The 24,307-nt window shown below is 37.7% G+C and overlaps 2 protein-coding genes across 3 annotated transcripts in view; one reads left to right on the top strand and one right to left on the bottom strand.

Moving 5' to 3' along the window:
• slc44a4 (solute carrier family 44 member 4) overlaps positions 1-15,857 on the top strand; it is a 27,947-nt gene extending 12,090 nt beyond the window's left edge. For both annotated transcript variants that reach the window (XM_082186515.1, XM_082186516.1), the window contains 14 exons: positions 88-171; positions 642-754; positions 1,179-1,301; positions 2,614-2,713; positions 2,981-3,073; positions 3,237-3,339; positions 7,117-7,376; positions 10,806-10,900; positions 11,895-11,998; positions 12,154-12,227; positions 13,261-13,331; positions 13,418-13,512; positions 14,911-14,995; positions 15,091-15,857. In XM_082186515.1, the coding sequence (XP_082042641.1) occupies positions 88-171; positions 642-754; positions 1,179-1,301; positions 2,614-2,713; positions 2,981-3,073; positions 3,237-3,339; positions 7,117-7,376; positions 10,806-10,900; positions 11,895-11,998; positions 12,154-12,227; positions 13,261-13,331; positions 13,418-13,512; positions 14,911-14,995; positions 15,091-15,197 (1,507 nt within the window). In that variant the 3' untranslated portion in view covers positions 15,198-15,857. The remainder of the gene's footprint in view (positions 1-87; positions 172-641; positions 755-1,178; positions 1,302-2,613; positions 2,714-2,980; positions 3,074-3,236; positions 3,340-7,116; positions 7,377-10,805; positions 10,901-11,894; positions 11,999-12,153; positions 12,228-13,260; positions 13,332-13,417; positions 13,513-14,910; positions 14,996-15,090) is intronic.
• Positions 15,858-15,990: 133 nt separating this feature from the next.
• On the bottom strand, positions 15,991-24,274 carry rnf5 (ring finger protein 5). The gene is made up of 6 exons (XM_082186634.1): positions 24,008-24,274; positions 20,823-20,841; positions 20,029-20,141; positions 19,087-19,141; positions 18,902-19,010; positions 15,991-18,442 (listed from the first exon to the last, which is right to left on the bottom strand). Exons 1-6 carry the CDS (start codon positions 24,205-24,207, stop codon positions 18,330-18,332), a joined length of 609 nt encoding a protein of 202 aa, XP_082042760.1. The 5' UTR covers positions 24,208-24,274; the 3' UTR covers positions 15,991-18,329.
• Positions 24,275-24,307: the final 33 nt, after the last annotated feature.

The raw sequence follows: 24,307 nt of genomic DNA, 5'->3' as shown, positions 1-24,307 counted from the left end.
GTGTGTGTGGTGTGTGGTGTGTGTGTGTGTGTGTGTGAGACTCTGCTTCTGCTCAGCGTTTGTTCTGACGTGATTCTGTATTCACAGTGACATCACCAATGGCTTCAACATCAAAGACGTCGGGCTGCGGATCTTCGAGGACTTCGCTAAGTCGTGGCAGTGGATCGTAGCGTGAGTCCGGATCTGTAGAGTCTCACTCTCGTGATCGAGTGAAACATTCACAGCTTTCAACAAATCTTCTCAGAGGACAAATGCTTAGTTTGATATTTAGTTATTTATGCACAGAAATTCAGACTTGTATATGTATTTGAATAATTTTCAAAATATGACTTTTGAGTTTCAACTCCATGTAGATGCATCATTTTATTAGATAATTTTATTATTATTATTAATAATATTTTATATTTTCATAATTTATATATATATATATATATATATATATATATATATATAATTTTTTATTTATTTTTTTTTAGTTATTTTAGTACATTTAAACTAAAGGTATATTACAATATATTTTATTTTATTTCAGTTCAAATTTATTTTATTTCAAGAAGACTGTTAGACTATAACCCTTAACAGTATATATATATAATGAAAATCTAAATGAATATTAATAATTAAATGTGTGTGTGTGTCAGGGGTCTGGTGATTGCGATGGTGGTCAGTGTCCTCTTCCTCCTGCTGTTACGCTTCACTGCACCGATCCTGATCTGGATCCTCATCGTCGGCGTTCTGGTGGTCGGAGCCTTCGGTAAATCCCCTGCGTGTTTCTAAACTCTAAACTCTAATCGCTTCTTTCAACTCGTTACATTGTGTTCTAAACCACTATGACATCATCAAGTGATAAATCCCATATCTGACATGTTCATCTGAGCCTTTGTCCCGATATCCAGATATGAGAAACAATGTGTAATCGTGCATATTTTCTGTCATAAAATCTCACGGGCACAAAATGCTGCTATGAAACATCCCGTTTATTCTGACTGAGATGTTGAATCATGACGAGGTTGCACATGATTAATTGAAGATTAATGAAGGGTTAATGAATAATGTCAGTCAGGACCTGATGGAGACGTGCTGATATAAGCACTCTGGGCCGGTGAAAGTGGCTGATGATGTTTTTGAAGACTGATATTAATAAAGAGTCTGATAATGATTGTGTGATTCTCCGTCAGGAATCTGGTACTGTTATAATGAGTACATGTCTCTGGCCAACTCCAGCACCACCTTCAATAACGTGGGCTTCACCACCAATGTGAAGGTGTATCTGCAGGTGCGGGACACATGGCTGGCCTTCTGTGAGTCTTACACACACTTATACACACTTACACACACTTATACACACTTATACACACTTACACACACTTATACACACTTACACACACTTACACACACTTATACACACTTACACACACTTACACACACTTACACACTTTAACACACCTATACACACCTATACACTTTTACACGCTTTTACACGCTTTTACACACTTATACACATTTTTACACACTTATACACACTTACACATGCTTTTACACACTTTTACACACTTATACACATGCTTTTATACAAACAAAAGAAATCAAAGCAATCATGTTTTTATAAATGTAAGTGAAATATTGGAACTTCATCTCTGTTTAATTTCTCTTTTAATTTTAATGTGCTTCTTTCACATGATAACTTTTTTTAATTTAATTTACACTACATTAAATTTAAATTAAATAGAATTTAATTGAAATAGAATTTAAATACTGGAAATTCATCTCTGTTCAATTTCTCTTTTCATTTTAATGTGGTTCTTTCACATGACAGCTTTTTACATTTAATTTATTCTACATTAAATTAAAATTAAATAGAATTAAGTCTAAATAGAATTTAAATCCTGGAACTTCATCTCTCAGCTCGAATGCTCTTTTAATTTTAATGTGCTTCATTCGAATGAATTTTTTTTATTAAAATTAAAATGATTTTAAATGTAATTGAAATATGTGAGGTATACCTGTTCAGTTTCTGTTTTAATTCTAATGTGCTTCATTTGCATGACAACTTTATTTAATTTATACTACATAAAAAAAGTGTTTATTTAAACATATTTTAAATACTGTAACTTCAGCTGAATTTCTCTTTTCATTGTACTGTGCTTCTTTCTCATGATATTTAATTTATTTATTTATTTATACTACATTAAATTCAAATTAAATTGAATTGAATCTAAATATCATTTAAAAACTGGAACGTCAATCTCTCAGCTCAATTTCTCTTTTAATTTTAATGTGCTTTATCCGAATGATGAACTTAAAAAATCTTTATTAAATTAAAATTTAATTCAAAAATAATTGAAATACTTGAGCTATAGCTCTTCAGTTTCATATATTTGTTCATATTTAAATATTTGTTCATATTTATCTATAAGAATTATTTACATTAATTTATAACAAATTCAAATAAATTAAATGCAATACAATGATGACTTAAGAGTCTTAAAAATTTTTATTCATATTTATCCATCAGGATTTAACAGCAGGTAATGATAATAATTTTCACATGTATTTATGATAAATGATGAGTGTGTGTGTGTGTGTGTGTGTGTGTGTGTGTGTGTGTTGCAGTGATTATTCTGTGTATCGTGGAGGCTGTTCTTCTGCTGGCGCTGATCTTCCTCAGGACTCGCATTCTCATCGCCATCGCTCTCATTCAGGAGACCAGCAAGTAAATAAACTCTTTATTATTAGTGACCACGTCTCACACATGATCGTGTGTGTGTGTGTGTGTGTGTGTGTACACACAAGCTTCCAGCCACACATGTGTTAAATATTGTCACTGAGTCCAGAGCAGAATCTGAAGCTAATCCCAGGACACACAGATATTAATAATATCATCAAGATCATGTTTGAATTGATTTGATGAATTACAGTTTTCTGTGTGTGTTTGAGTCTAAGTTGAGTAGTGAGTAAACTTGTGTGTGTGTATTTTCAGGGCGTTGGGTCACATGATGTCTACACTTTTCTATCCCATCGTCACCTTTGTGCTGCTGTTGGTATGTGTGTCGTACTGGGGAATCACAGCGCTGTATCCTTTGTGTGAGTGTGTGTGAGAGAGACAGAGTGTGTGTGTGTGTGTGTGTGTGTGTGTGTGTGGGTGCAGATCAGTGTGTGTTTCTCATCTGTATATGAATGTTCAGTTGTGTATTCAGTGTGTTCAGTTGTGAATCTTTGACCGAGTGTGTGTTCAGATATCTGGCCACGTCAGGCGCTCCGGTGTACAGAGTCGTGTCGCTGAACTCCTCGCTGGAAAACTGCAACAGCATACGAGCCAACCAGACCTGCGACCCGGAGGTCAGAACACACACACACTCACACAGACACACTCACACTCACACTCACAATCACACTCACACTCACACAGACACAGACACACTCACACTCACACTCACACAGACACACTCACAGACACAGACACAGACACAGACACACTCACACTCACACAGACACAGACACACTCACACAGACACACACAGACACACTCACACAGACACAGTCACACTCACACAGACACACTCACACTCACACTCACACTCACACAGACACACTCACACAGACACAGACACACACAGACACAGACACACTCACACAGACACAGACACACTCACACAGACACACTCACACTCACACTCACACAGACACACTCACACTCACACAGACACAGACACACTCACACAGACACACTCACACAGACACACTGACACACTCACACACACACACTCACACAGACAGTCACACTCACACAGACACACTCACACAGAAACAGACACACTCACACAGACACACTCACACTCACACTCACACTCACACAGACACAGACACACTCACACTCACACTCACACTCACACAGACACACTCACAATCACACTCACACAGACACACTCACACAGACACAGACACACTCACACAGACACACTCACACAGACACACTCACACAGACACACTCACACAGACACACTCACACAGACACACTCACACACTCACACAGACACACTCACACAGACACACTCACACAGACACACTCACACAGACACACTCACACTCACACTCACACAGACACACTCACACAGACACACTCACACAGACACAGACACACTCACACAGACACACTCACACTCACACTCACACAGACACAGACACTCACACTCACACAGACACACTCACACTCACACTGACACACTCACACAGACACAGACACACTCACACAGACACACTCACAATCACACAGACACACTCACACTCACACAGACACACTCACAAACACACTCACACTCACACTCACACAGACACACTCACACAGACACACTCACACTCACACTCACACAGACACAGACACACTCACAGACACACTCACACAGACACAGACACAGACACACTCACACAGACACAGACACACTCACACAGACACAGACACACTCACAGACACACTCACACAGACACAGACACACTCACACAGACACAGACACACTCACACTCACACAGACACACTCACACTCACACTCACACTCACACAGACACACTCACACTCACACTCACACAGACACACTCACACTCACACAGACACACTCACACTCACACAGACACACTCACACTCACACAGACACAGACACAGACACACTCACACTCACACAGACACACTCACACTCACACAGACACAGACACACTCACACAGACACACTCACACAGACACACTCACACAGACACAGACACACTCACACTCACACTCACACAGACACACTCACACAGACACAGACACACTCACACTCACACAGACACACTCACACAGACACACTCACACTCACACTCACACTCACACAGACACACTCACACTCACACAGACACAGACACACTCACACAGACACAGACACACTCACACAGAAACAGACACACTCACACAGACACACTCACACTCACACTCACACAGACACACTCACACTCACACAGACACAGACACACTCACACAGACACACTCACACTCACAATCACACTCACACAGACACACTCACACAGACACAGACACACAGACACAGACACACTCACACAGACACACTCACACAGACACACTCACACAGACACACTCACACAGACACACTCACACAGACACACTCACACAGACACACTCACACAGACACACTCACACAGACACACTCACACAGACACAGACACACTCACACAGACACACTCACACTCACACAGACACAGACACTCACACAGACACACAGACACACTCACACAGACACACTCACACTCACACAGACACACTCACAAACACACTCACACTCACACAGACACACTCACACAGACACACTCACACTCACACTCACACAGACACACTCACAGACACACTCACACAGACACAGACACAGACACACTCACACAGACACAGACACACTCACACAGACACAGACACACTCACACAGACACAGACACACTCACACAGACACAGACACACTCACAGACACACTCACACAGACACAGACACACTCACACAGACACAGACACACTCACACTCACACAGACACTCACACTCACACAGACACACTCACACTCACACTCACACAGACACAGACACACTCACACTCACACTCACACAGACACACTCACACTCACACTCACACAGACACACTCACACTCACACAGACACACTCACACTCACACAGACACAGACACACTCACACTCACACAGACACACTCACACAGACACACTCACACTCACACAGACACACTCACACAGACACACTCACACAGACACAGACACACTCACACAGACACACTCACACTCACTCACACAGACACAGACTCATACACACTCACACAGACTCATACACTCACACAGACACACTCACACAGACACACTCACACAGACACACTCACACTCACACAGACACAGACTCATACACACTCACACAGACACACTCACACAGACACACTCACACTCACACAGACACACAGACTCATACACACTCACACAGACACAGACACACTCACACTCACACAGACACAGACACACTCACACAGACACACTCACACTCACACAGACACAGACTCATACACACTCACACAGACACACTCACACAGACACACTCACACTCACACAGACACACAGACTCATACACACTCACACAGACACAGACACACTCACACTCACACAGACACAGACAAACTCACACACACACACTCACACAGACACACTCACACTCACACAGACACACAGACTCATACACACTCACACAGACACAGACACACTCACACACTCACACAGACACACTCACACTCACACAGACACACAGACTCATACACACTCACACTCACACAGACACACTCACACAGACACACTCACACAGACACACTCACACAGACACACTCACACAGACACACTCACACAGACACACTCACACAGACACAGACTCATACACAGACTCACACACACTCACACAGACACACTCACATCACACACACTCACACACACACACACACACACACACACACACACACACACACACACACACACACACACACACACACACACTCACTCAGATTGTGACACACGTGAGATCACTGGAGTCAACAACACACACACACACTCACACTCACACAGACACACTCACACTCACACTCACACAGACACACTCACACAGACACACTCACACACACACACTCACACAGACACACACACAGACACACTCACACTCACACAGACACACTCACACAGACACACTCACACTCACACTCACACAGACACACTCACACAGACACACTCACACTCACACTCACTCAGATTGTGACACACGTGAGATCACTGGAGTCAACAACACACACACACACACACACACACACACACACACACACACACACACACACACACACACACACACACACACACACACACACACACACTCACACACACACACACACACACACTCACTCACTCAGATTGTGACACACGTGAGATCACTGGAGTCAACAACACATACACACACACACACACACACACACACACACACACACACACACACACACACACACACACACACACACACTCAGATTATGACAGATTGTTTTCCTCCACAGATGTTCAACATCAGTCAGTATCCGGACTGCGCGTCGGCTCGCTGTGTGTTCATCAACTACAACACCGAGGGTTTGTTCCAGAAGAACCTCTTTAACCTGCAGATCTATAACGTGGTGGCGTTCCTGTGGTGTGTGAACTTCGTGATCGCGCTGGGTCACTGTACGCTGGCCGGGGCCTTCGCCTCGTACTACTGGGCCTTCAGGAAACCAGCGGATATCCCAACATTCCCACTGAGCCAGTCCTTCATGAGAGCCCTGCGGTGAGAGCACACACACACACACACACACACACACACACTCGAGATCATCTTAATCATCATCCTCTCAAGCCTCATCTTAATTCAGCCTTTTATTCATACTAATAATTCAATACAGTGACTTAAAATAGTTTTTTCATATTTATCCATCAGGATTTAATCTGCAGGTATTATTATTATTATTATTTATTATTAATGCAGTTTAATATCATTTAATGTATTATATCTAATAAAATTCAATACAGAGGCTAAAGCATCTTCAAATATTATCAGGTATTATTGTTAATAATAATAATAAATATGCCGTTTAATATCATTTAATGTAATATATCTAATAAAATTCAATACAGTGGCTAAAGCGTCTTCAAATATTATTAGATATTATTGTAAATAATAATAATAAATATGCTGTTTAATATCATTTAATGTATTATATCTAATAAAATTCAATACAGTGGCTAAAGCGTCTTCAAATATTATTAGGTATTATTGTAAATAATAATAATAAATATGCTGTTTAATATCATTTAATGTATTATATCTAATAAAATTCAATACAGTGGCTAAAGCGTCTTCAAATATTATTAGGTATTATTGTAAATAATAATAATAAATATGCTGTTTAATATCATTTAATGTAATATATCTAATAAAATTCAATACGACTTAAGAGTCTTAAAATATGTGTTTATATTTTTCCATCAAGATTTAAACTGCAGATAATAATAACAATAATAATTGAAACAACAATAATAAATATCGTATTTCATATAATTGTATTTATTGATTATAATTAAACTTCAATAAAACGAGACTTAAAATATTTGATCATATTTTGGATTGTGGATATTAGCTGTGATATTACTGGTTAATGTCCGCAGTCTTGATGACGTCAGGACAGAAGAAAATACATTTCAAAGTGGAAAAAGTTCTTACAGTTTCATGAGTTTTTAAATATATATATATATATATATATATATTTATTTATTTATTTATTTATTTATTATAATTAAATTTTTTAAATAAAGTGCAGTAATAAATCGTTTAGAGAGAGCAGAAATATGGATTAATAAACACTGATGTCACTGTGGTTTGAGACACTAGATGGCGCTCTGACGCTGATGGATCATGTTTGTCTGGAATATGTGAATATTAATAAGGGAAAAGGACTAGATCTGCTGTATTGGTGTAATGTATAAAAGCCTTTGCTTTACTGTATGAATATTGTGTCTTATTGATTTATTGATTATTGATTTTGCTCAGGTATCACGTGGGCTCTCTGACGTCTTATTGATTTATTGATTATTCATTTTGCTCAGGTATCACGTGGGCTCTCTGGTGTCTTATTGATTTATTGATTATTAATTTTGCTCAGGTATCACGTGGGCTCTCTGACGTCTTATTGATTTATTGATTATTCATTTTGCTCAGGTATCACGTGGGCTCTCTGGTGTCTTATTGATTTATTGATTATTAATTTTGCTCAGGTATCACGTGGGCTCTCTGGTGTCTTATTGATTTATTGATTATTAATTTTGCTCAGGTATCACGTGGGCTCTCTGGCGTCTTATTGATTTATTGATTATTAATTTTGCTCAGGTATCACGTGGGCTCTCTGGTGTCTTATTGATTTATTGATTATTAATTTTGCTCAGGTATCACGTGGGCTCTCTGACGTCTTATTGATTTATTGATTATTAATTTTGCTCAGGTATCACGTGGGCTCTCTGGTGTCTTATTGATTTATTGATTATTAATTTTGCTCAGGTATCACGTGGGCTCTCTGACGTCTTATTGATTTATTGATTATTAATTTTGCTCAGGTATCACGTGGGCTCTCTGGCGTCTTATTGATTTATTGATTATTAATTTTGCTCAGGTATCACGTGGGCTCTCTGACGTCTTATTGATTTATTGATTATTAATTTTGCTCAGGTATCACGTGGGCTCTCTGACGTCTTATTGATTTATTGATTATTAATTTTGCTCAGGTATCACGTGGGCTCTCTGGCGTCTTATTGATTTATTGATTATTAATTTTGCTCAGGTATCACGTGGGCTCTCTGGCGTCTTATTGATTTATTGATTATTAATTTTGCTCAGGTATCACGTGGGCTCTCTGGCGTCTTATTGATTTATTGATTATTAATTTTGCTCAGGTATCACGTGGGCTCTCTGACGTCTTATTGATTTATTGATTATTAATTTTGCTCAGGTATCACGTGGGCTCTCTGGTGTCTTATTGATTTATTGATTATTCATTTTGCTCAGGTATCACGTGGGCTCTCTGGTGTCTTATTGATTTATTGATTTTGCTCAGGTATCACGTGGGCTCTCTGGTGTCTTATTGATTTATTGATTATTGATTTTGCTCAGGTATCACGTGGGCTCTCGTATGTCTTATTGATTTATTGATTATTAATTTTGCTCAGGTATTACGTGGGCTCTCTGGTGTCTTATTGATTTATTGATTATTAATTTTGCTCAGGTATCACGTGGGCTCTCTGGTGTCTTATTGATTTATTGATTATTCATTTTGCTCAGGTATCACGTGGGCTCTCTGGTGTCTCATTGATTTATTGATTATTAATTTTGCTCAGGTATCACGTGGGCTCTCTGGCGTCTTATTGATTTATTGATTATTCATTTTGCTCAGGTATCACGTGGGCTCTCTGGTGTCTTATTGATTTATTGATTATTGATTTTGCTCAGGTATCACGTGGGCTCTCTGGCGTCTTATTGATTTATTGATTATTCATTTTGCTCAGGTATCACGTGGGCTCTCGTATGTCTTATTGATTTATTGATTATTAATTTTGCTCAGGTATTACGTGGGCTCTCTGGTGTCTTATTGATTTATTGATTATTAATTTTGCTCAGGTATCACGTGGGCTCTCTGGTGTCTTATTGATTTATTGATTATTCATTTTGCTCAGGTATCACGTGGGCTCTCTGACGTCTTATTGATTTATTGATTATTCATTTTGCTCAGGTATCACGTGGGCTCTCTGGTGTCTTATTGATTTATTGATTATTCATTTTGCTCAGGTATCACGTGGGCTCTCTGGTGTCTTATTGATTTATTGATTATTAATTTTGCTCAGGTATCACGTGGGCTCTCTGGCGTCTTATTGATTTATTGATTATTAATTTTGCTCAGGTATCACGTGGGCTCTCTGGTGTCTTATTGATTTATTGATTATTCATTTTGCTCAGGTATCACGTGGGCTCTCTGGTGTCTTATTGATTTATTGATTATTGATTTTGCTCAGGTATCACGTGGGCTCTCTGGTGTCTTATTGATTTATTGATTATTGATTTTGCTCAGGTATCACGTGGGCTCTCTGGTGTCTTATTGATTATTGATTTTGCTCAGGTATCACGTGGGCTCTCTGATGTCTTATTGATTTATTGATTATTGATTTTGCTCAGGTATCACGTGGGCTCTCTGGCGTTCGGCGCTCTGATCCTCACACTGGTTCAGCTCGTCCGCATCATCCTGGAGTATCTGGACCACAAGTTCAAAGGTCAGACACCGCAAACCCTGTTATTCATCCAAAGAAGAGAAAACATTGAAGGATATGTTTATAAGAGCATCAGTTCTGCAGTGTTTGAGATGTTCCCGATCCAGAGCATCAGATCTGATGTGTGTCTGTAATGTTCATCTCACTCTGACTCGACTGTATTATTTATAAATTATTATAGTTTTTATTAACACTTGAGTCATCCTTTTTATTTTTATATTTTCAGTTTTAATTCTAATTTAATCTATAGTAATTTTGTAATATGCTTTTATTATTTTTATAATATATTATTATAAAAAATATATATATATTATTTGATTATTTGAAATTTGATTTTAGTTTTTAGTTTAATTGTAGTATTGTTATTTATATAATTTTTTATTAATATTTAAATTTAAATATTAAATATTTTAATTTAAATAAAACTTTTATTTATATATTTTCAGATTTAATTTTAATCTAGTAATTTTCTTATGCCTTTATTATATGCTTTTATTTGTTTAATTATTTGTATTTAGATTTATTTTTTTATTTCAACTTAATTTTATTTAATTTTAGCTTAGTATAGATTTAGTATTATCTATATATTATTATAGTTTTTATTAATATTTGATTTATTTTATAATTTCAGTTTTATTTTTCATTTTTTTAATCTATAGCAATTTTGTTATTTACTTTTATTATTTTATTTAATGTAATTTAATGTTTAGTTTCTGTTTCAGTTTTTATTTATTTCCAGTTAGTTTTTCTCAAATTTTTCATCTAATATTCATATTTGACATTATTTGAGCTTTATTTCAGTTAACAAAGATGCCTTCAATAGTTTTAGTTTTAGTTAAAAATAATAACCCTGCTCTACACTTGACACAAATGACTTCAGTAAGCTGTAAAAATGTGTTTGTCTAGATTGACTTGTTGTTTATTGCTGTTGTAAACGATAATATTGAGTGTGTGTGTGTGTGTGTGTGTGTGTGTGTGTGTGTGTGTGTGTGTGCAGCGGCTCAGAACCCGTGCGCGCGGTTCCTCATGTGTTGTCTCAAATGCTGCTTCTGGTGTCTGGAGAAATTCATCAAGTTCATCAACAGGAACGCTTACATCATGGTACGTGAACACACACACACACACACACACACACACACACACACACACACACACACACACACACACACACACACACACACACACACACACACACACATATCAAACCATCAGCTGGATGAAACGAGTAACTGTGTGTGTGTGTGTGTGTGTCATAGATCGCCGTCTACGGGAAGAACTTCTGTGTGTCGGCGAAGAACGCCTTCTCTCTGCTCATGAGGAACATCATACGGTGAGACGCTTCGCTGAGCGCTGGGGAATAATACACAATCAATCAAGAAAAATATGATTCAAATTATGAAATATATCAATCAATTTCATTCAAATACAAATTCATTAAAATGAAGGATGAATTTTTTAAGTAAATAAATAATAAATTAATACATTAGATTAAAATAAATTAACCAATACAATAATATTGTCATAAACAGTAATACAATAATATAATATAACTGTCTGTTGTGAACAGACAAATTGCTTGTCTCTGAAATTTTATCGCAACTTATGAAAGTCCATTTTCTGCCACATAGAAATAAAAATCGTTCTTTGGTAAATACTAAGTAAAAACTGTCATAGTTATAACACAAAGGAATAATAATTATGACAAATCAAATCGACACAAGTCGAAATTATGACATACTAAGTCATATTTACGTGATGAAATTCAAGATGACTTATTATTAATAAAAAGATAATTATGACTTAAATTGACAAAAAGTAAAAAATTTACAGTTGAAAATGACTTTTAAAAAAGTTGAATAAATTGATAGGTGAAATTATGACATACTAAGTAAAAACTGACAAAGTCTTTTTATGTCATAATTATAGTATGTCATAATTTCGACTGTCAATTTTTTATTTATTTTTTTGTCAAATGACAATTCAGACTTTTTATATCAATTTCAACATTTTATGACATACTAAGTAAAAACTGACATAAAATGGCTTATGACAAAAATGCTAAATTGACATAAAAAGTCACAATTATGAGTCTTATGACATAAGTTGAAACTGATATTAAAAGCAGAAATTGACATAAGTAAAAACTATGTTGTTTACGGTCGTATATGACATAATTATGACATAAGCCGAAATTATTGCATAAAAAGACTAAATTGACGTCAAAATTATGACAAAAAGTCAAAAGTACGACTTTCTCCATTTCAGGTTTTATGTAATTCATGACTTTGAGTGTAAATGATGACGTAGAAAGTAAAAGTAAATATGCAAGTGTAAACCAGTGCAGTGACAGAGATGTTCCTCAGGGTGGTGGTGCTGGATAAAGTCACGGATCTGCTGCTGTTCTTCGGGAAGCTGCTGGTGGTCGGTGGAGTGGGTGAGTGAGAGAGAGACACACACACACACACACACACACACACACACACACACGTGAGCGTCAGCTGACCTCTCGTCTCTTCTCAGGTGTGCTGGCCTTCTTCTTCTTCGCCGGCAGGATTCCCAATACAGGAACCACGTTTCAGACAGCAGCTCTCAACTACTACTGGATGCCCATCATAGTGAGACACACACACACACACACACACACACACACACACACACACACACACACACACACACACACACACACACACACCTCAGTCCTGCCCGCATCGCTTCATGCACCCAAACCTTGTTTATTCGCTCTCTATAAACATTACACTTTAAAGATATTTGAGTTAGAAATTCATCCAGCATTCAGTCTCTAACTGACATTATAATCTGATCAGATTTGCATACTGAATTCTGATTGGTCTTTTCTTACATGTTGTTAATGTGGAATACATTTCTCACTGAACCTGACAACCGTTTCAGCAGGAAAACCCTAAAGAAAGAAAGAAGAAATTATATTTTGCTTATTGGTCCTAAAACAGGACCTACCTTTTTTTTGCATTATGAGATTATTGGATGATTAGTGCTGTTCTCTCTCTCTCAGGGAAATCAGTTTAGTTGATGTCATGCATTTAATGTTGTGGATTTAAGCAAAATCTTTGCATTACAGTAGTTTTGTTTTACAAAAAAGTAAAACATCTGCATGCAAAATAGCCTTAATTTTTATGCTAAATGTATTGTTTCTAAATATAATAATATAACTTTGAAACTCCTTTCTGGAAATACAAATGTACTTTTATAAAAAAACATTTTTTTTATTTAAATAAGTTAATAATGACAAAAAGCCTGTAGTCTAAACTGACATACTAAGTCGAAATTTTTTTTTTCTTCTATTTTGTCATAAATTTTTTTGTCATAATTTCGACTTGTGTGATTAAGACGTGACAAGAACTTAAAATAATTCAATCAAAATGCCAAATGATCACATGCCAAGTCATAATTTTGATATTTTTAGCCATTTTTTATTTAAATAAGTCATAAGTTGGCACTAGTCGAAATGTATTATATTAATTAAAGATTATGACTTAAGTCGAATTTTATTTGAATTTTAAATTGAAATTGAACATCATTTTGACTTAGTATGTGATCATTTGACCTTTTAATGTAAATTTTGCCTCAATACAACATAAATTGAAATGATGACATTCTAAGTCATAATTATGACTTTTTTAAACCATTTTTTATTTGTCACAAAAGTTGACATGAGCCTCAGTGTGCATACTAAGATGAAATCGACATAAGTCAAAAAATTTATAATTTGAAAGTCATTTTGACTTAGTATGTCATAATTTCGACTTGTCATAATTTTGACGGTCAATTATGACCAGTTAAAATTCACATATTGACAAAATTGCCATAAAAAGATAAACTTATCACATACTGAGTGATCTTTTGTCATAATCACAACATAAAAAGTGATAAAAATGATGAAATGTACTTTGATTTAGCTATAAAATGAGATGTACAGAGATTGTTTTGGGAAGTGACGTGTGTGTGTGTGTGTGTGTGTGTGTGTGTGCTAACAGACGGTGGTGTTCGGTGCGTATCTGATCGCTCACGGCTTCTTCAGCGTCTACAACATGGGTGTGGACACACTGTTCCTGTGCTTCTGTGAGTGCCTCGTTTACATGATCACCCTTCATTCAACAGCTCATTCGACCATACTAACACCTGTCGTGTGTGTGTGTGTGTGTGTGTGTGTTCAGTGGAGGATCTGGAGCGTAACGACGGCAGTCCAGAGAAACCCTATTTCATGTCCAAGAACCTGATGAAGATCCTCAACAAGAAGAACAAACAGCCCAAGACGGGCTGATGAAGATGATGAAGATGAAGATGATGAAGGTCTGAAGCACCGTCACTTTCAGGATCCCAGCGAATCATGTACAGACACTTTTAAACATCGTTATTCCCTATTTCTTTCCTTTTTTTTTTTAGACATGTTACCGAGACTCAACATCTCGAGTTCGTTTTACTGATTTTACTGAAAAGTGCCTGTGAATGTGTGTGATTTTTATTTTTTTTTTGTTCAAGAAACCAAACTGAGGATCTTTCAGTGCGTTTGAATCATGTCTGTGAGCCAAAGCATTCACTATTAGCCTTTATTTGGCTTATTTTTTTAGTAAGATATGCACAGTGAAACTATATTGCACGTTTAATCGACTGTTTTAGATGCAGATTAATAACTAACACACTGTTCTTCCAAAACTACTGTTTTTAAAGCCAATTTTTTAAAAACTTTGTAATAGAAGATAAAACACAAACAGTCCAATATCAGAAACTCCATGAGCATGAAGGAGAGCAAGCCTTGGTTGTGAATGTGTTTATAGTTACAGTAGTTCATGCTCGTTTCACACTGTTTTTATATCATTTGTATTTGGTTGTGTTTGATTTAGTGTAAACTGGAAATAAACAGAATATTTATTTAAAGATATATATATATATACATAAATCTAATAAAAATGTTGCATATTAACAGGTGCTTATTGCCTTTTATATATTTGCCATCAGTTTCATGTATATTATATAAAGCACTTTTAATACATATATAACATATCCATATACATATCAAATATAATCTTCTTTACTATAAAGAATAACCACATCAGTTGTATTAAATGTTTATTTATCAAGTGCCCACACCCACTTTAGTTTCTGGCCCATATGCACAATAATTATATGCAATTTAGCTACCAAAAGACTTTTTATGGCAAAAAAGGCTTGTTACAAACATAATTAACCAGTGATATGCAAAAAAAAAGGAAAGACAAACAAGAGCAATTTTAACTAAAGTCACCCAAAATCATCCAGTAAGAATCAACGGATTCTGACCGTAAACCCCGCCCACTTTAACTGCCGAGCAGCCGTCAATCAACACGCCCTGCATTGTGACGACCTAAAAGTGGGCGTGACCAGAAGTTCAAACCGGCCAATCACTGCAGCGAGAGGAAATAAACACGAATGTTCTTTTTCACAGGATGTTTGTTACACTGACAAAACTGGATTACAAACCATCACCTCTCGGCTGTCAATCAACGTCACAGCCAATGACAGAGAGACGTTTAAAAACATCATGTACAATATCCATATATACACACACACACACACACACACACACACACACACACACACACACACACACACACACACACACACACACACACACACCCCAACACTCGCATACCACATTAGCAGGATGAAAATTAAATTCACTTTTCATTTTCATAAGTTTCTTATCTATGACAATAATATATTTACTCAATGCATAAAGCACTCATTCAGCCTGTCAATCATAACTGAATGCGTGTTAACTCATAATAAGGTGATTAATAACAGTTCTGATGTTAGCGGTCACGTCTGCTTTACACAACAAACACACGCCTGTTGTGGAAACACTTCCTGAACAGACCTGAAGCTCCATCCGGGTCTGAACCGCATCAGAGTCTAGATTAGCTTATGACTATAGTGTGCGTCTCAGAGGCTAAAGCTAAATCTTCCCTAGCCTGAACATTGAACACAATGGGTGAATCTCACAAAAGCATGTGCAGGTCATATTTCACTCCAAAATATAATGTTTAAGAACCTGCTTTTACGATTTTAAGGATAATTACAAATATTGAACTCCTAAATTGTGAAATTCTCAGTCCTGTAATACGTGCGGCTCAAACACACAGTGCAACGGCCTGGAGACGCTTTCAGGAGCATCCCGATAAACCCATCCACAAATCACACGTCTGCCTTCATGTTTCTCTCCTTTCAGAACTTCTTTGGCATGAAAATGAAAAGCTATAAAAAGAGTCTGGGTAATCTTTCACCCCACAAATCACAAGAAAGAAAATACATCATGAGAATAACCGTACGCATTTTCATGATGATCAATCACTCAACAATAAGTTAAGACTCTTCTTAGTACCATAATGGAATTGTCTTTATATATCACTACAGTAAAAACAACACTTTAAAGTAATGAGAATTTGCGGATGAACGTGTTTAATCATCATGAAAATAACTTCAGACTGCAGGGTTACTGAGATACGCTTCTTTATGCTCAGTGTAACTTCTCTCTGCGTTCTGAGGTGAAACATGAGGAGTTTATGTGAGATTCAGCAACTGATGTAGTGTTTCATCTACTGACGGCGGCCATTAATACTGTCCATCAACACTGATGTGTGTGAGTGTGCGAGTGAGTGAGCGAGCGAGTGCCGGTGTGTGAGTGAGAATGTGTGTGAGTGAGTGTGTATGTGAGTGTGAGAGAGTGTGTGTGTGAGTGAGTGTGCGAGTCAGAATGTGTGTGAGTGAGTGTGTATGTGAGTGTGAGAGTGTGTGAGTGAGTGTGTATGCGAGTGTGCGAGTCAGAATGTGTGTGAGTGAGTGTGTATGCGAGTGTGCGAGTCAGAATGTGTGTGAGTGAGTGTGTATGTGAGTGTGCGAGTCAAAATGTGTGTGAGTGAGTGTGTATGTGAGTGTGTATGCGAGTGTGCGAGTCAGAATGTGTGTGAGTGAGTGTGAGAGTGAGAGAGAGAGAGTGTGTGAGTGAGTGAGTGCAAGTATGCAAGTGTGAGTGAGAGTGAGTGAGAGAGAGTGTGTGAGAGTGTGAGAAAGAGTGTGTGAGAGAGAGTGAGTGTGTGTGAGTGAGTGAGTGAGTGTGTGAGAGTGAGTGAATGAGTGTGTGAGTGAGAGAGTAGAGTGAGTGAGAGTGAGTGAGTGTGAGAAAGAGTGTGTGAGAGAGAGTGAGTGTGTGTGTGTGAGTGAGTGTGTGAGAGTGAGTGTTTGAGTGAGTGTGTGAGTGAGAGAGAGTGTGTGAGTAGAGTGAGTGAGTGTGTGAGTGAGAGTGTGTGTGTGTGTATATATGGATATGAGACACAGACAGACAGGTAGTGAGTTCATCATCTGAAAGCGCACACGAGACAGTGTCCTCGTCCATCATCTGAGGCACTCACTCACACACTCACACACTCAGCATCCAGAAGAAGAAGAAGATGGCCAGGAAGAGGAAGAGCGAGTCCTGCCAGTTGTTGCCGTTGTTGGGATTGCCGTTGCCTTGGTGATCATAATGAGGATCTGAACACACACACACAGATGAAGACAAGCTTTAGAAACCACACACACACCTTTGACTGAGAGCATACATGAATCGTGACATCAACTCAAAGCTTATATTATAATATTAAAACCTTAAAGGGGCCATGACATGGATTTTTACTAATATTGTAACGTTCCTTGAGGTTCACTTATGATGCTAATAAAGCTTTGTGCAGTGGGCGGAGCCTATGGTGATGATGTGTAACTGAGAGACTGGAGGCTCATATGCAAATGTATGTACCTGTGTTACTTCACACATCCTGCACTATCCAAACGAGCAGTTTTTGGAGCTTGATCAAATAAATGCTTTATTATAATGAGGATGTGTTCAGCTCTGAAACGTGCAGGATGTGTTAATGTTACAACAGCTCTTATCCGTCAGTGTCATGTCGTGACCCCTGTAACAGCAGCGTCTCATGAAGAAACAGCAACACTGGCCTGGTCTGTGGAAGGGGTCGTTGGCGTTAAAGACTGTGGTGAAGAAACCGAACGGAAAAGCACCGATTCCAAACGACATGTGAAACCCTGTGTCGCCAAAACCCTGAAACTGTTGAGCGAGAGAGAGATATGATAACATTATTAATACATTCATAACCACACCATAATGATGTCAGGACGCTCACCCCTCTGCTCTCGGGCTCTGTCCTTTGACCCTGGGGTCGTGGTGGCGTTTTCAATCTGTAACACACACACACACACACACACACACACAATATTCAAATGAGTAAAACCATTAGCCTGAAGATACAATCACAACACACACTCTCTCTCAAACACAATGCAAATAAATAAATAAATAAATAAATAAATAAATCATTTCTTCTTGCTGACAGCCGTTATTCTAATTATAAACACATGCAAGCAAATACACATTAGAATAAAAGTAGAACATAGAAATAAACAGTATAACAAATCCCTTTATAGCAGAAACAGGGTATTAAACAAACACTTAATAAAAAATATTAATAAAATATATTTATATTACCTACAGTCTCAACTGACAGCACTCATTTCAGATTTATTTAAATGATTACACAAATGTTTTAATAGTTGTAGTTAACTATAATAACTCCTGGTGCAGCGCTACAGACAAACCTGGGTTTGATGGCTATTTATTAACATTAATAATCCATTAATATCTCAATCTTTCATGTGACCCAAAGCACACAATCAGTGTATGTTCTGTATGTCATGCTATTTCTGCAGTGTGTGAACTTTCTGTGTTCATGGAATAACTGGATGAGCTCCTGTACGTCTGCCAGAATAACATGCTGTTAGAGACCCACAATGCACTGCACTCGACTTGACCTTCCATATCCAGTGACTACTTGACTCATTATTTGATCAGAGAACCAAACTCACTTCACACACAAAACTGGATTAAAAATGCAAAAGGATATTTTTATTTCTGAGATGACATCTACTGCACTCACTGATCAAACATGCGACTTAATAAGGTCATGTGACATTGTAGCAAACTACAGTTTGAGATGCTAATCCCTGATGATGCCTGTGTAACAGAGTAAGTCAGTGTGCAGTGGGAGTGAGTGCACTAGTGAGTGTACCTGGGGTCTTCTTGGCTGGTGCTGCCCCGGCCGTACAGAGGAATGACTTTATCTCGACTGATCCCTGCTTTACACACGGGACACTGCTGCCTGCTGGGACGCGTCTCCAGCCACTGAAACACACACCAGAGAGAGTCTCTTCTGCTCAGCAGGGCTGCGCTTATTTGATCACAAATACAGTAAAAATCTGAAATATTATTCTAGTGTAAAATATCTGTTCTCTATGTGAATATACAGTAAAGTGTAATTTATTCCTGTGATCAAAGCTGAATTTTCAGCATCATTACTCCAGTCTTCAGTGTCACATGACCCTTCACAAATCACTCTAATATGATGATTTGATGATCAAGACACAAGAAAGCATTAGTTTGAAATAGATTTACTGTAACTTTTGATCAATTTAATGCACCTTTGATGAATAAAAGTATTACTTAAGTAAAAATATGCATATATAAAATAAGATAGTGACTGACTGTACATTATTCCTTATGACAGATTATAAAAGTGTTAAACAGTTTCTACTGTACATTATAATCTTCTATAATCTAATTATTTGTGAGCATGTAATCCCACTCAGTGTGAACAGCTGTAATACACTGTATAATGTCAGACATTACATTAGTTATCTGCTGTACTGTACAAGCGTTTGTTTGCTTTCTGTGAAGTGCTACTCATGCGCTGAACGCCAGCGTGTCAATTTACTGTCAATAACACACACACACACACACACACACACACACACACACACACACACACACACACACACACACACACACACACACACACACACTCACCTGATGAAGACAAGGCCAACTGCACGAGACAACAAACAGGAGAGACAGAGAGAGAGAGAAGTCAAAAATTAGTTGATACGTTTATGTTGTTTTAATAGCCAATAGTATTCCTGTAGCTCAAACAGTAAAGCATGATGCTAGCAACGCAAGGTCATGGGTTCGAATCCCAGGGAATGCATTAACCAATCAAACGCAATGCATGTCGCTTCAGATAAAAGCGTCTGCCAAATGCATGAATGTAAAATCTCATAGTTCATGTAATCTGTGCTATAGAAAATTACACTCGTTCAGGAGTAAATCGTCTGTATTATCTGCTAATAGTCTATTATTATCTGTAATATCTGCATAAATCACATCTGTCTGCATATTTCCCTATTTCTTAGAATTAATTTGCCATGAAAATTAAAAGCTACAGTAAGTTGTGCAAATAAAATATGGTGAGTCTCATGAAACCTGTTGATAACGTGTCTAGGAAATATATCACCCTGAAAAATACATAATAAAAACATTACATGCATTTTTAGAACTAATAATATTTCATGCACCGTGATCATTTTTCTATGAAAATGTATTTAGTTTACAACTTATTAAACATTTCTTATTACAATAACGTCAAACAAATTGGCATATTATCACAGTAAAAAAAAAAAGAGAACTATATTCATGAGATTTTAGGGGATAAATTTAGGGTTTTCAATTGACATGAAAACAATATAAAAATAGATGTTAATTTAAATAATTTTACCAACATTTGATGTATTCCTCATTGAGGTGAAATACGCCATGACTCGCTCACTAGAGCGCAACAGTCCGGGTCCGGAAGTAAAAACTCTTTTATTTTCTCCATAGCGATATATAAACCTTTAAAGACAGACCTACTGTGAGCCACGAGGTTGTTAATCGATGCTGTTTGCTTCTGCTGAAGCCGTCAGCCCGCTTTATTTAAAACAATCGTGTTTAACAGTGGAATTCCTGGTGAAAAACTACATTACCCATGATGACCCAGAAGATTCCACCAATCAGAGTCGTCAAGACAAAAGAGCTCTTTAGCTCCGCCCACTCCCAATGAGATCTCTTTACACTCTCAAAATACTTGACTATTTGAATAGATATGAATATTTTGCAATAAACTTAAAATATCTTGTTTTTATACATATATAATCAACATTTGTAAATGAGTAGTTTTATATTCCTCCATCGCAATGCATCATGGGATTGTAGTTCTTTCCCTCAGTAAAGCCATCAAGTTCACAGTCTTTGTATTTTTGTCAGATTTTCAAATATTTTTTATAAGTTTGTAGTGTTGTGATTCTCCTCGTATCTGATTGGTTTGGTTCATGGCTTATAATGCTGTAACAAAGACTATTTTAAAATCCCTATGGGAGAAATGAATGGAAAAAAATACTTGGGTTTGTTTGTTGCCTAAATATTGAATGACTAAGAGACGTTTGTCATGCACACACAATCACAAACACGATCCACAACATCTGCAAATCCACAACACAAACACAACGAAGGAAGGGTCGTAATCCCATAAAAACAGGGGTCAGGGGTCAGCGTTACGTGTGCATCTATTCTTACTCCTCCTCAATCCTCCTGTGGAGTCTAATCTCTCATTAACCTGATAATCTCACGCTAACGGCACTGAACACACATCTCGTCCGAACGAGGCTACAGAACACACACTCGCGGTCACACGTGAAGAGTTCAGCAGAACACAACACGCTTTAATCACATTAACTCATCAAGCCTTTGAGTGAGGAACACAGTGTTTGTTTGTTCTGATGTTTATCTGTCGTTTATGACTGACAGACTGCAGAGAAACTCCCGCACCGCAGACCACACGTGTCATCAGCCCTACTCAATCATATTTAATACATGCATATCTAAGGTCGCACACAATCTCCTCCAGTCCTTCTGTCTCTGATTGACAGTTCAGACTCTTTTATCCAGTAAAAGTCTCTCAGAATAAATGTACAAACGTACAATTTCTTTCTGTGTCAAATCTGAGCTGATTTATCAAGAAACGCAAGAATAACTGTGATATTGTTAGTAATATTTAATCTGGACTGAAGCAGCTTTACTTGATTATCATCATCATTTATTATAAAAGTATCAAATATGATCATCAGGTTTTTAAAGAAGGTTTATTAGTTCATCTCTCAAATGTATTGCATTGCATTATATGCTTCAAAACTATAAAGCTTTGGTTATAAAACTGAACATTTCACCAAGAGATTATTGGTAGATATTGATATTAATAGGTTGCTTTTTGGTCATATATCAACATCTGCAAAAATTGCATATTTTCACTCAGTTTGGGGCTCTTAATAAAATTGAGCTGTTTTTTTTCTTCATATTCTCACTATATGAGCCATAAAAGCATGATACTCAAAAAACACATGCAAACTTTCTTCAGATGTCATGTAAAGGTTCAATAATCTGTCCCATTTAAAAATCAATCAATCAATCAATCGATTCATTAATTAATTTGTCTGACTAATATGTCATATGTCAGGCATTACAATGTTATAAACCCTCAGATATGAATGTGTCATGAGGAGCTTCACGCAGCAAAGCCACTCTTAAACAAAACCCTGTCAATCATAACAAATAAATAACCAGCAATTGCACCAAAACACCATAGAAGAACAAGCAATACTGGGATTTTAATACTGAAAAATCATAGCATAAATGCACGTGCTCATTCTGAATATTTCAGTCATACTGACTTCATGTTTACTACAATTTTACTATAGTAACAACAACTGCAGTAACTGAGTCCTTACTGTGGTGTTACCATGGTTCAGTGTGGTACTGTACTCGTATACCATGGTATTTAAGTGATGTTGTAATGTACTTTAAAGAAAATTCAGTGTATCTGATGTATAAACCGTTTCTACATGATAACATTAACTGAAGTAAGTGATTGATTACCATGGTGAATTAATGAGAACAGATTCTTCCCTGTCAACATGTCAGACTGTCAATCACTCACTGCTGGTCTTTGACATGTTGTGTTTTACGTGAGTTAATAACAATAACAGGTATTATGAGCACAAGTAGGTCTGGTTGCTATGGTAAAGGGTCTCGCTGTCAATCATTTTCTCACTGTCATGCTGTGTGTGTTGTTTAGACTCCTACTGTTATGATATTAATGGTGATCGATTATCGATCAGCTGTACCAGAACAGGTGTCCGCAGAGGCTGATGACCGCGTCTCGGGCGGTGTCCAGGCAGATGTTACACTCGAAAGTGGCTCGATCTCTGTCCCGCTCGCCTTCCGCGCTTCCTCCGGGCCCTGCTCCGCCTCCACTGCCCGGGACACCCGCTCCTCTGGCGGACGCGCCGTCACTCGAGCCCCGCTGCTGCTCTGCGGCCTCCATCCTCTCGCGCTCGCACTCACTGCGCGTACACTCCTGTTTCTCGCTCTGGCGCGGACGTGACGTGATGCCAGTCACAAGCCCCTCCCACTCGGCGACAGCA

The sequence above is a fragment of the Leuciscus leuciscus genome (assembly GCF_965113295.1).
Source record: "Leuciscus leuciscus genome assembly, chromosome: 12".
NCBI lineage: Eukaryota > Metazoa > Chordata > Actinopteri > Cypriniformes > Leuciscidae > Leuciscus > Leuciscus leuciscus.
Note: the sequence above shows the minus strand (reverse complement) of the source record. Positions and strands in the feature narration are given on the sequence as shown.